Source organism: Lates calcarifer, linkage group LG16_LG22, assembly GCF_001640805.2.
Source record: "Lates calcarifer isolate ASB-BC8 linkage group LG16_LG22, TLL_Latcal_v3, whole genome shotgun sequence".
In the NCBI taxonomy this organism is placed as follows: domain Eukaryota; kingdom Metazoa; phylum Chordata; class Actinopteri; family Centropomidae; genus Lates; species Lates calcarifer.
In genome coordinates this window covers 7,036,565-7,050,485 of record NC_066848.1, presented here as the reverse complement: position 1 = coordinate 7,050,485, position 13,921 = coordinate 7,036,565, and the positions used below count along the sequence as shown (strand labels likewise).

Here is a 13,921-nt window from a genome sequence, read left to right as displayed (position 1 = left end):
AGAGAGAGAAATCACTGAACTCCCTTAGCCAAATCAGGTGTCAGGAGAGGAGCAGCTTCAGGAAAATCTGTTTCTTGTTGGTTCCTTGGAAGGAACAAGCAAGCTCAGCAACATTTCACCAGCCATGTGTCCATTATTATACCAGAATAAATGAATTAAACCTGATCCACACCAGGTTTGCTTAGCTTACTGTCAGTGTTGGACTATTATTAGCAAGAATGCCAAAAATTCCTCAGGCTTCGGCCTTATCAATACAAAGCTTACAAAGTTATATCAGGACAGAGAAAACAGAAAAACTGTTTTCCTTAGAGAAGGTTCTTGTGCAAGTGAAGCGACCAAGAATGTTTTCATTCATGTTTTTATGTTGCCAATTTATGTGTCATTTCTAAGTAGAACTATGAAGCTGCTGTCATTTCTATAAAATAATTAAATGATTCAAAGATTTTCAGCATGTTTGAACCTCTGCGGCTATAGTAAAACGTTATGCCAGTATTTTACATGCCAATCTATGGATTTTATTTGTCAGCTAAAACATTTTCACAGTCAATGTCATATTTGCACTAGCAGATACATGAACCAGATGTTGCTGAGGCCTATTAACACTATAAAATAACCAAATGTAGAAATGGGCTTTACAAAAAGCTTTTTCCACAGACCAACATTCACATATAATTTTACTACATGCAAATAAGTTGCAGTAGGGTAATACACATAATAAATTGAAATTAAATAGATATGTGCCAATGTGGTGAAGGTTTATCATTTTATTTTCATTTGTCTTAATAATGAATAATCTTTACATCATGTTTACTAACAGTAAGAATCTTCATAAGGTGCATTTTTGCATAGCTCAAAAAATCTTTAACAACATTTTGCGAAATATTTGTTGACATTTTCATTTAAAAAGCTTCTCTAAATTATTCTGTATTGTTTAGATAAAACATGATGTTACAGTATATATTGTTCAGTAGAGCCAGTTTAAATAAAAATAAATATTGCCTTACATCATATTCATTAAAAGTCAATAACAAGTCTACAGCCATGCGGTGGTTTCAGCTAAATGCTAACATAAACATGTTAACATCGCTCACAGTGACTATGCTAACAAGCTGATGTTTAGCAAGTATAATATTTGCCATGTTTATCATTTTGGTTTAGCGTATTAGCATGCTAATATAGCATAAAACACAAAGCATGGCTGATAAATGTTGTCACAAGCCATTAAATTAGAATTAAAATTAAAATTTAGAATATTTATGCGGCTCAGTGAACTCTCAACTCTGTTGCCTTACAGATATTGTTGTTGACTTCAAACAATATTATTTGAAGCATTTACATCATTTCAAGGAAGGAAAACAAGAAGGTTTATAATCTCAGTTTGTTTTTAATGTGTTACAATGAGTAAAGCATGAGTCACAACGTATTAACCCAGATTTACCCAAGATTTCAGAAAATTTATCTATTTATTTTAACAGTTTATAAAATGTATGTAATATCTCAAACTTGTATGCTTCCCTGGCCCTTATAAGTTAGGGAGTAATTTAATTTTGCCCTTAAATATGTAAACCATGTTACCTTCAGCTGTCATACCAGTGGGAGTGTGGCTGGAAATAAAAAAAAATTAAATTAAAATTAAGTTAAATTTCTGAGTAGATATGGTTCATGCTTGTTAAACCAGTTTTGTGTTATTGGCTGATGTCTGTGGACCAGATTCATCACGCAGAGAAACCGTGGCCTTTGTATGTATTATTCAGATTTTAACAATCATTTCTGATACAGTGAACATGAATCTAGGTCACCTACAGTATATATTTGAGCGACATGTCATGCTCATTCAATGGTAAAGGCCATACGGTACCTCATTAAATTGAATCAGCGTGGTAGGGCGATGCAGCAGTGCTCTACAGTGAGGGTGTCAGATTTACAGTTCATGATTCAAACATCTTTATACCTTTGTTTACTATACCAGCATTTACTGTTCACAATAGGCCCCTGACAACATTAACAAAACACATAGAAATAAATAGTTGCATCACTACATCCTTCTTTCCCCACCAAAAAAAGAAGTAATTCTTATGCAATTACTTTGTTGTTTTTACTTCAGGAAGAATCATGTTCTTTTTTGTTAGAATAGTTTTGACATTTTGGGAAATATGCTTGTTCACTTTCTTGCCAGGCAATAGTTTAGACGATACCTCTCATATCTTTCCACCAAATTCAGGGCTACAGCCAGCAGCCAGTTAGCCTAGCTTAGCTTAAAAAGTGGAAACAGCTAATCTGGCTTTGTCCAAATTTAACAAGATTCAAACTAAGGTTTAGAGGTTTTGGTGGGTGGATTTTGTTACCTTTGAACAGTGCTAGCTAGGCAACCTGTTACCAGTCTTTATGCTAAGCTAAGCTAACGAGCTGCTGACCGTAGCTTAATATAGCATTCTCTGATCTAACTCTCAGCAACAACAGAGATAAACATCATTATTGTGTTTAGTATGTGCCAGTTGTTATGAATGATAATTGAGAACATTTGATGATTTGAAGAAAAATAAAAATAAAGAGTCAGGCACAGGATTTGGACAGGATGTATGTCTGTCTGAAATGGACCAACATAAGGCTGGTGACAGCATATTGAAAAGATGAACAATGCTACATTAGAAACCAAATCAACTGGTCTAGAAGGCACCCTATTTATGTATAGACTCAAAAATAAATTATTTGCCAAAATAATTCCATTACAAGGTCCATTTAATAGCTGTTCTAGAGCTTTTGATTGTATCACATGATCTTCCTCAGCAGATGTGTCCATTTTTCTGAGAATGTTCTCATGACATCTGGGCAAATGTGTGTTGACAAAGATAATGTGACAAGCCAAAGCTCCAGAGCATCTACTAAATGTGGACCTTATTCATGAGATTGTTTTTTTTTTCAGCTGCTGTTTCCATGGTCCATAGTGAGCTTTCATTCTCAACTATATAGTAAAATTAATCAGGATATAATATATTTGACTTTTTAGAGCTCAATCATAGAGTATGATTAAATTGTTTTAATAAATTTGATACCTAAATATGTAGCACTGCACTGCAGACCTAATTGGCATTGCCTCATTTACATCAGTGAATTCAAGTTCTAACTGCATTTACTGGATAGAGCTACAATAGATATAACACAGAGTGACAGGAGAAAAACAGATTTTTGTAACATGGAGGATGTTAAGGAGGACTGAGTTTAAACTTTGCTCATAAAACACAACAACAGCCCTCAAGTATTTTGTCTTATACTGGTTTAAATATGAATCCTCACATATGAAGTATGCTATACTTTGGTTATGCTTTGTTTAGATGGCTAAACATTCCAAATTGGAGCCCCTGCGCTGCAAATATACAGCTAAATGCAACTTCTGCTGTTACTACCTGCCAGTAAAAATGCATTACAATAGTACAACGGGCAAAGAAAATTAGGATTATGTAACAGCACAGGCAGGAGTTAGATAAGGCAAGACACAAGATGCATGCTCTGGTTACACATTAAAGACCATAGTAAGCACTGTGTTGTTTTAATTGTCCCTTAGGATGATGTCATTAAGTGTGATGAAACCTTCATTTGCCAACACACTCACTGGAGCTTTCATCTTTGGACCTTCTTTGTGTGTCAAGCATCATTGAATGAGTCAAAATGTGTGTCTGTTTGCTGGTAGCAAGAGAGAGATTTTTCCTTTGGAGTAAATTTCTTCTAGAGGGTAGGGGAGTAAATATTGTGCAGCGTCAACGATACTACAATACTCTTCTCCTTTAACTATATTAATTTAATATTTCAATACCATGAGTAGCAGTGTGTGCAAAACATGGAAAGTCTCTGGATATATGTGGCTATGGCTTATTTCATCTCAAGTGAATGCTAGACTATTCTAGATAAGAAGATACATATACCTCCTAGCAGCATTAGCTAACACGCTACAGTGAGCATTGGGTGGCGGTTTCTCAAATGTCAATCCACCCTCAGTTTCTTGTGTGCAGTTTGCTCCAAAGATGGTGTCCCATTTGCATGTCCATTTGTTGATACAGGAGAGCCATTCTGGTGCTCCTTCTTTAGAGAACCACTGTGCTTCTTGTACGTCTTGTGTGAGAGAAAGAGAAGCAGACAAAACATGTTATTACAAACAATGTTAGAATGATTACATCATAATTTAATTAATGAGACACAAAGAAAAATTACATATTTTTTTAAACTTGAACTTTTTTAAATGTCAGTATCGACCTCAAAACGTCCTCTAGTATCAGACAGGCTATAAGCATAATGTAACATTTTTATCAGTCTAAAAAGACAAATATACACTTTTATTTATAATATAAAGGATAGACTGGCTTTATTCTCTATTTTTTTAACAGTTGACGTATTCTCCTGAAAATACTAAAACCAACAATGCAATATAGAGTATACATCTTTTCAAAATGGATCACAAATATAGTTTAACTTGCTTAGTAATTTTCTAAACAATCTGAGCAATGTAGTTTTTAGCAAACATTACTCAATCAGGAGGAACTGTTGCATTTGTTGGGGGCTATTTTCAGCTGTGGAATAATACACATTTGGTGCTTTAGTAAATACAGGTATTTACGCTTTTAGCCTTTTCAAGGTGTTTGCCAACAGTAACAAAATATTACCAGTTATCATTTTAACTCATTTGTTATAACTTTAAAAGAGAAAACAACTGACCTGAATGTAGAAGTTTGAGAAAAGGATAATGAGCGTGACCATGTAGCTTATTTGAAAGTACAGCCACCCCATGGGGAAGCCACACGGCCATATGATTGCACACATTGTCTGGGTCACGGTTAAGAAGAACTGGATCTGTGGAGGAAACATGACACACATGCACACATATACCAGAGAGAGAAGGTGACACACAGAGCCTATAGAAAGGTAATATTGATCCAGAGCCTAAAATATCTTTAATGGATGGTAAACATGTCTGCACTGTAAGATGGTGCTGCAGAAAATAGTCAAAGAAAACACCCAAGGTCTAAATACGCCTACAAATCATATTCTCCAGATGATAGCGAACGTGCATGTTTGTTTATAGCAAAAAACACTTCACCATTTCTATATATTTTCAAATGAAATGCAAAAATTCCCACCAAAATAGTGACATAATCACAGTCGTATTGCGACATTTAGATAAGACAAGGATCTGATTACTTCTTACAGCACTGGGAATAAACTTAAGGTTGAACCCACCAGCTGTAACTGTGTGATGTATTTCTTCCACCAAAGGTACGGCCGCATGGCTGGGATGGCTGAGAGGCCGTAATAAGAATACATCACGACGTGGACGAAGCTGTTTAGGGACGCACCAAAATATGCTGAGCAGACACAGGAAGAGAGACACAGGAGGTTATTCATCTACAGAGAGCAATAACAGTCAGTGGATGACAAATGACTGGCATTCAGGGCTGCAATGATCATACAGGGAATAACAAACTTTTCATTAGGCTGTTCTGTTTGGAACCATCACAACAAATTTCATGTAAAATCAATAGAGGCCATTAACAGTAAAGTAATACAAAAATAATACTTTGAGCATCTGATGAATAATAAAACAGAAATGTCACTTTACATTTAAGTCAACAGTAAACATCATATCTGAAGTGATTTTCAGTTTACGAACTTCTCACTCATAGAGTGCTGTGCTGCTTTCTGTGATAGAAAAACAAAAAAGTGCAGCAGTGTTCAGGTCAATAAGTGTCACTCTGTGTCCTTTAAGGCTTTGTGAGGAAAACAGGCTGTTTTCAGGGCTAATGGGTTTAACATTAGAGCACTTGAATTATTTAGCTCGCCGCTCAAACAGTAAATGTGGTTACTGGAATGATTTGAGTCACTGGAGGGCAAAGTTGGTCTTAAACACTCACAATGGCCACAGGGTATCCAGTTCATAACAAACCACCAGATATTCAGCATGCTGGCATGGTGGTAGATGTGAAGAAATGTGATCTGGTGATTATTCTTTCGTAGAATGAAGAAGAATGTGTCCATGAACTCGATGAGCTTGGAGAAGTAGTACCACCACAGGACATTTATGATCTGAGAGGAGACGCAGCAAAACAAAAATGGGTTAAAAGACTGAAATAGAACAAAAGATATTCCTGAAGATAAATATACAGTATAGAGATAAAATATTAGATGGAAAATCATAAATACAGAGTGCAAAATCTCCGACACAGACTGCTTATCAATACAATGATAAGCAGATATGTGTCCCGAAGGCCTTTGAAAGTTCAGGATGAATCATAAAGCAATTTAACTATCTGCAGCAGAAACATGTTGGTAAAAGTTTTTATTTAATCACTGCAGAACTGCAAAGCTGTGCACATTTCACTGTGAGCCTTGTTTTCACCTTCACTGCAGAGCTCAGTAGGGACACCGAAGACAGTCATCATGATGACAAGAGGCGGATTAAATTGATTTCCTGTCTCTGCAGCTTATCTACTAGGACTTACAGCTACTTGCCTAAAGAAATCTAAGCATTACATTTGAAAAAAACAAAAAACAAAACACATATATTCTAGCTGTCCTATAGTAACTGGTATTTAGACCTTTATTGTCTTGTTAATAATGTCAAGAGACAGAATGAGAAATCATATACTTTATGAATGAAATTAGGCCAGAAATGTGATTATAGGAAAACCCATCCCCTGCAATAAACATAAAATGGTTAAGTCTCACAGACTCACCTTATTATCCACTTCCTGTGCACTGTGAGTGTCCTGGCAGTAGAAGTTGTAGCCACCATGCCACACAGCAGTAACAAGCTGAAGAAAAGGTCAATAAGATGAATGAATGAACTGTGATTTTGAATTTGGATTTTACCAAAATCTTTGAATACATATGCAACACAGACACAGACACCGAAATGCACAAATGCAATATAAAAGTGAAACTTGACAAATACAGTATGGTGTTGTAAAATGTGACTCTCGGCTCCTGACAAGTAATAAATACATGATAGCAAGTCAGATAACCAGATTTGATCATGTATCTGTTTGTGATCGCATTGTGGTGACCGATCTTTAACTGGTGACGTTGGTTAGAAATATTTAATCTGGCTCAAAGTAAAAACACCATGAGCTCTCCCTGCTGTTGGAATGGAATGTGTGACATGATGTTTAAAGGTCTTCAGGTCATTTAAGACCTTGATGTTATCAAAGAGTGTGTTGGAAGTAATTAAGCTGATGCTTTTAAAGCATTTAGATAGTAACAATCCAAAGCTGCACATCAATGCACCCGTGGCATCCCCTTATAATTCTGCATGGGAAAGTAATACAGGTTAAGATTCATGCAGCAAAGGCCAAGACTTTTAGTCCATTTTTAGTTTTTTAATCAATTTTTTTAAGGGTCCATATGTGATATTAACAAATATTACCACTTCATGTATTGTACCTGAGTTAGCATGAAGCTAATTTTGATCTGAATTCCCCTCACAATTCTAATATGTATACAGTGCCATACAACATTAAACAGACTTGAACAAGTCAGACACATGATACAAAAATCACACACACCATGTTACCAAGAAGTTGGACAAACTAAAAGTAAGGATGTTTGCATCTTTAATTAGACATGTAACAAAGACTTTTTTATTGTAAATATTAAATCTCTAAGTCCAAGTTGACATCATCAGGGTTAGTTTCTAAGAACTGTCAGGAGGCACAAAAGACATTCACAGGCTGAGAAGTACTCTGTGTGACAAGTAAATGAATCTCTATGTATATAATACATGACGTGCCTCTTTGAGGAATAAATATTCAAATGCAGAGAGATGTTTAATTCTGATTCACCAAATCAATATAGATCCACTGTCTTTGTTCAGTGCTGTAAAAGACTTCCCTGTAAAACGCTAACTACATTTGACAAAAAACTGCCATCAGTTAAAATCTAGCAACAGATTGACCTTTGATTTTTGAACATCACATATTTTATTATGTGTGCACAGACATACTCGTCCCACTACCCTGATGTACCTCCTTGATTATTTCTTCAAACCTACAGTAATACTACTCAGCATATAAATAAACAAAATTATTACAATCAGTTTTAATCACAATCATTGTGTTATTAACAGCTGTACCCTGGAAAGCTGACAAGAACAAAACTGCTCTGCACTTCACATTCACATCAGGTGGCATTGATTTTGGACTGGCAAAAGCTCACCCCATACCCAGGCCATGGTCAGAGTACAGGGTTTAATGAATCACACAGACATCAGTCTACCAGGGCCTTATGCAACACAGACAGAAAGACAAGAAGCTTGTTCTGCCAGCTGGATGGGGAGGAGATTACAGATACCTTAGACTTACACAAGTACTAAAACACAGTGTCTGGTGTGGTCCTGGTACAGGTACACTAAACAACAGATATTATCACTACAGTAAGTGAAGCCTGGCCACTTGTGCTACGACTGAAACGTCAAATTCAGCCCAGACTCTGCAAACTTGCCACATAAGAATGCAATTCCACGTTTGTTTACACCAGTGCAATCTATCAGTTTCATTTATTTAGTCAGCTGTTTATGAAAAAGCAGTTTTCCAGCAAACAATAGGGGGCTGTGCTGATGTCTGTGAGGGTATATGAGGGATTTGATGGCTGAAACAATGAGCCTGTCAGCGTCCAGCTGTGTCCCTCTCACTCCCTGATAGCATTGTCTCTCATGGTAGCTTTCAGTGAGAGACGCCAGCAGCCACAGGCCCCTGTCTAATCAGAGTCAAGTGCTAAAGAAATAGTTTGACATTTTTGGGTGATGTGAGGATCGATACTACTCTCATATCTGTCCCCTAAATATAAAGTTGCAGCTGTGTTAGCCTAGCTTAGCTTCACACCTGATAAAGTAAAGCCTGTTGTCTTACACTTAAGTTTTAGTGAGCTTTAGAGGTGCCGGCACGTGAGTTTTGCTACCTTTTCACAGGCTAGCTGTTTCTCCCTGTTTTCTACTTTTCTGCTAAGCTAAGCTAACTGTCTCCTGGCAAAATCCTGTACCTGTGAGGCTGACTTTATTTATTATTTAACTGATGTGCAAAAAAGTGCAAGTTGTGGTCTTTTGTTTTGTTTTTTTTTTGTTTTATATATATATATATATATATATATATATATATATATATATATATAGTTCACTTTATTGATGTCTGTACACTAAATATAAGGCTACAGCCAGCAAACAGGGGGAAACAGCTAGTCTCCAAGATCTAAAGTCAGCCTTATATTTAATATACAAACAAGAGAGTCAATCATCTCATCTAACTGACGAGACAGTTAATAAGAATTTTTCCAAAATGTCAAATTATTCTTTACTTTAATTAAACATATTCACACACTACAGTTTTAGTGAGTATGCAGCTCAGGTCAATTTTGTCATCTTCTTATTTTTTCATAATCTGTCTGCTGTGTGACATTGCAGTGATTGCTTTGGCCCACTTCAACACATCTCTCAGTGCCGGGCAGCCTGTTTACCTCATAGAACATGTAGAAGGACAAGAGCGTGAGGCCCAGATTGTAGAGCACCAGGAGGCCTCTGCAGGAGTACGGCTGCCTGTGTTTCATGTACTTGGGCCCCATCCACACGATCAGAAGGTACATGACTGTGAGTGCAAAGGTTGGTGGGTAGTTGTCCAGCAGCAGCCATCCCTTCACCCGCTGATCTGAAATATGGAGATAAAGAGGCCAGTTTTTAGAGCTAGATTGTGAGGGGGCTGATAAGGCGGCCATTGGTAACAGCAGATTAACTTGAGAGGTGACAAACAGTAGCAGCGCACACTCAGTGTTTGCTCAACACCTTGAAAGGTTAGCAGAAAGAAGGTGAAAAATCACAGCAGAATTCTTGTGCAAGTCCATGAAGTCTGCAGAGCATGTAACAAACGACTTGGGTCAAAGGTTTTAGATAATGTTTACCTTCACCGCTGCCTTCACATAGTAGTCACAGTATGTGCAAACCTCTGGAAACCAAACAAGCACAATGCATTTTATATCAGCAACTAAGAAGATTACATAGACTTGACTTACCTCTGGGACCCATCCATGTCTCTATGTAAGTGTTCAGTTTATGATTGAAGGTCTCCATTTGTCACCTAAAAACAGCATGCATGAAAGCCAACACACAACCATTAGATTATGGTTTTGCATCCACTGTAATGTTAAAAATTAATTTCATTAATTAAAAAAATAATAATGCATAATGAATCCGTGTGAGTATCACACACACATTTTGCATACTATGCAACGTTTCAAGTTGACAAGGCCAATGTGTTCTGAAACAGTTGCCTATTTACACATCCAGCAGGCACAGAGCAACATTATCATTTATTTGGAGTTGTGTTTTTGGTGACTTGGTAATTTCAGTCCAGTATTCACTTTCTTCTTAGCTCTATGTTTGGTCTGCTAAACGCTATATCCCATGTCCCAATAACTGATCCTTCACATCCCTGTTTCAAACAACAGATTAAATGTGGTCACTTCTCACTCTGGGACACAAAACAAGAAGGCGGCAGGCAGGTGTGTATATAGAAGATAACTACATCTCTATTCAGGTAAGACCACCGTACAGTGATCCTCTGGCTTTTAGATTGCTAAAGGTTATGCAGATGTCAAACTGTGCAGATTTATTAACCTTAACATGCTATTGCAATAATAATGGCAGAATCTTGTCTGGCCCAGGCAGTGCTGCTACAATTATTTTAGTGCGTGCTCTCTTGCCAAAGCTGTCAAATTGTAACAGTGGTGTATTACTCTTTGCATCTGTTGACCACTAAATCCTTTGTTAGCATTTCAAACAGATGATTGGTGTGTCCATTCTGATTTGAACAGCTGCCTATCAGGGAAAAACTGAAAAATGAGGGTTTTCTCTGTAATTTTCCATAAACACCATATGTATTATACAGTATAATATTAGATTCCACTGCTCTGCTTCTGACAGTCAGATCAGCCCTGTGATGTAAAACAGAAGGCCATTTACATGACTGTATGAATGTCTGGATGTTCACAGCTGGGCAATTTTCTTTCAGCAAATGTGTTATAAGTTCGTACTACCAGGTTCTGTTCTCAAGCCTGTTTGTCCGTTCCCTACAAACGTTTCATCAACCTGCAGGCAGTATTTTGACTGAAATCTAAGCCTAGAAAAACATGTTAAGTTGCACAGTCATGTTCTTACAATAGAGGACATTTTCAGAAATCTTTTAAATCATATTTTGAAGCAGCACTGACACAAAACCTTGTATGATCAGGTGAACTGTTCCAGGAAAAATAAACCCTCTGGTTTTCAGCTCATATATAAAGTTGTGAACAAGATTATTCACACTACCGAGCAAAAGCTGTACAAATCCCTGCAGCTGATTGTCTCACTGAAAGCCTGACAACTCTCAGGCACACTCTTTTTTCATTATCACCCCAGAGGTATTTACATAGTCCTGCAGGCCTTCATATTGTTTGCAAGACCCTGCTGTATCACCTAAGGCTTTGCACAAAGTGCCTCCTCACGGCAACAAGAAATTACAGTATGCATTCTCTGTTTCCACTGACAAGCTTCCAAGCTATACATTCATTTCAGTCCTTTTACGTCAGAGACTGCTGCACCACTGGACAGCCTCTACACCTGCGTCTGCAACTGGAAACAGTAACACATGATAAAATATAGACTCTAGTCTGTTCTGTGTATGTCTTTCTTCCACAATACCTCCTTCAGATGTGAGATACTGTGGCTTTTACTCTGCTGTATAATGGGGGTGGAGCATGTGAACCTCTGTACATTGGCCTGTTTCTTTCACAAAGACACATTCCTTAACAGGTGAAAGTAAAACTCAGGTTCATGGGTTAACAGAATAACCTTGGACTTTACAGACAGAAATGTGAGTAGATCTATCAAATTTAGCTAAAGCATCTCAATTTAATCTGCATGCAGCTCTTATATAAAGTCATATGATATTGAAATATAACTAATAGGACTGAGGGGGCATGTCAGTGACTTTGTTTACATACATTCAGTACTTTTTTCAAAATCCACATGAAGAGGTATTCACTTAAATTCACTTAAGTAACAATATTTTTATCATCTGAGTTGCACAATAGCCTAGAAGGAGCAAATGTGTACTATATAAAAAGAGAAATTACTCTAGCTTACCAAGGACTTTCTGTGCAGATATATAGAATACAAATTTAGGCTGTTTTATACCATGCATGTTACAGTGAATTACTGCCAATAGCAACAAATCACATATTACTGATCATCTCATTTGTCCGTAATCACTTATCTGCAGGAACTAAATATGGCTTATTCTGATCAATCCCAGCACAGCAGTATCCATGCTCTGATTATCAGAGATGCATTAGGCTGCACCAAAACATGATAATCTGCAAGGCCTTAATCAGACCATGATGAGCCACAACAGGAGACCATGTTAGCAGCCAGTCAATGAGTCTTTGCTCAGCACATGCTCAGGCCATGCCTAACACGCCCAGTGAAAGAAGGAACTGGATCGTCCCAAAACACCAATGTATCATCATGAGTTTCTTTGTAGATTTTCTATAAACTTTACCATGTCATATATTGATGCTGCAATATAAAATTGCATATACCATGAAAGTAGATTTTAGTCACATCGTCCACCCCTGTTAAGCACATAGATAGATAGATAGATAGATAGATAGATAGGAATACATACATATGTACAGAAAAGAAATCCTGACTAGGAAACAAACTAAAACTAAAAACCAGTCTACAACTCTATCTCTGAACATGTATACTGATAATATTCAGTACATGGTTAGTACAAGGCTAGTATATAGCCTACTGTACATTGTCTTGTGTTGGTATACAATTACATAGTAGTACTATGGATATATACAGTGGAGCTACATAGACACACACATATGAAGACACAGGCGTATAGTATACGAGGTAAATATACTACAAAGGGTCAATAGTAGCATTAGTGTAGAGCAGGATTTTGAATTTGTACTGGCTTTCCAGATGTTTCCTAAAAACGATATTTTGTGCATGTCATCATTCAGGCATGCAAAATTGCAAAATCACAGCCACTCCTAAGACAGCAGCAGCAGCAGCAGCAGCAACATTCAAAAGTTTTCACCCGGAGGAAGACTAATAACTTTGTCACAGTAGAGTATGATAACTAAACATTCTGCAGCATTAGGCTGGTTATGTCTTCAGCGGCATATTTTAGTGTTACTGTGATGATCGTGTAGCATCGCGAATGTGTGACAAACGCACTTGAAAGCTGAACTAAAACTCCGTCCTGCCGCTGCTTTGCACCTCAGTATTGTATAATATCAGGGTCACACGTGTAATCTAAACTGCACTTTACGCACCGTAGCCCCCCCACTGTACGGTATACAACAACAGCCCGGTCTCCAGTTAAAATAAAAGAGCGGATGACGGCGGTTATCTCATTACATCACCCTCTTATCTCAGAACTGAAACTTCCAGACAGGAATGAATAACATAATAATAATAATGATAACTTATCGCATCCCGTCGATCGCATCCAGGCTACAGTAACTATGGAGGTCACCGCTTCAGCATCACCCAAACTCATCGCTTATGTAGTAGGCTATAGACGCCATGCGCGTTGCAACATTTTTTTCTCTCCCCAAAATAATATCATAGAAAGCCTTACCATAAAGTCCCACAGCCGTGTTAAGATAGAGAGGCGAGATGTGGAATGTGGATGAAGAGATGCGGCTGTGTGCGCCGTGGACTGTCTACCTTCAGAGGCGGGGGGAGAGAGAGAGAGAGAACGGCTGTAGTGTAACCTTGGCTGGCTGGCCCGGTCTGAGCACAATGTGCAGCCTTGTCGCTCAGTGGAAAATAGTGGGAGGAACATGCAGACTGGCCCATTGCCCCGCAGGAGGGTTACAGCCAGGAGGTGACCCG

At 37.7% G+C, this 13,921-nt stretch overlaps 1 protein-coding gene across 1 annotated transcript; it reads right to left on the bottom strand.

Moving 5' to 3' along the window:
• Window positions 1-744: 744 nt before the first annotated feature.
• Window positions 745-13,878, bottom strand: elovl5 (ELOVL fatty acid elongase 5). The gene is made up of 8 exons (XM_018688231.2): window positions 13,665-13,878; window positions 10,042-10,106; window positions 9,493-9,680; window positions 6,723-6,800; window positions 5,901-6,072; window positions 5,230-5,354; window positions 4,708-4,842; window positions 745-4,107 (listed from the first exon to the last, which is right to left on the bottom strand). The coding sequence occupies exons 2-8, from the start codon at window positions 10,097-10,099 to the stop codon at window positions 3,979-3,981; spliced, it is 885 nt and encodes a 294-aa protein (XP_018543747.1). The 5' UTR covers window positions 10,100-10,106; window positions 13,665-13,878; the 3' UTR covers window positions 745-3,978.
• Window positions 13,879-13,921: the final 43 nt, after the last annotated feature.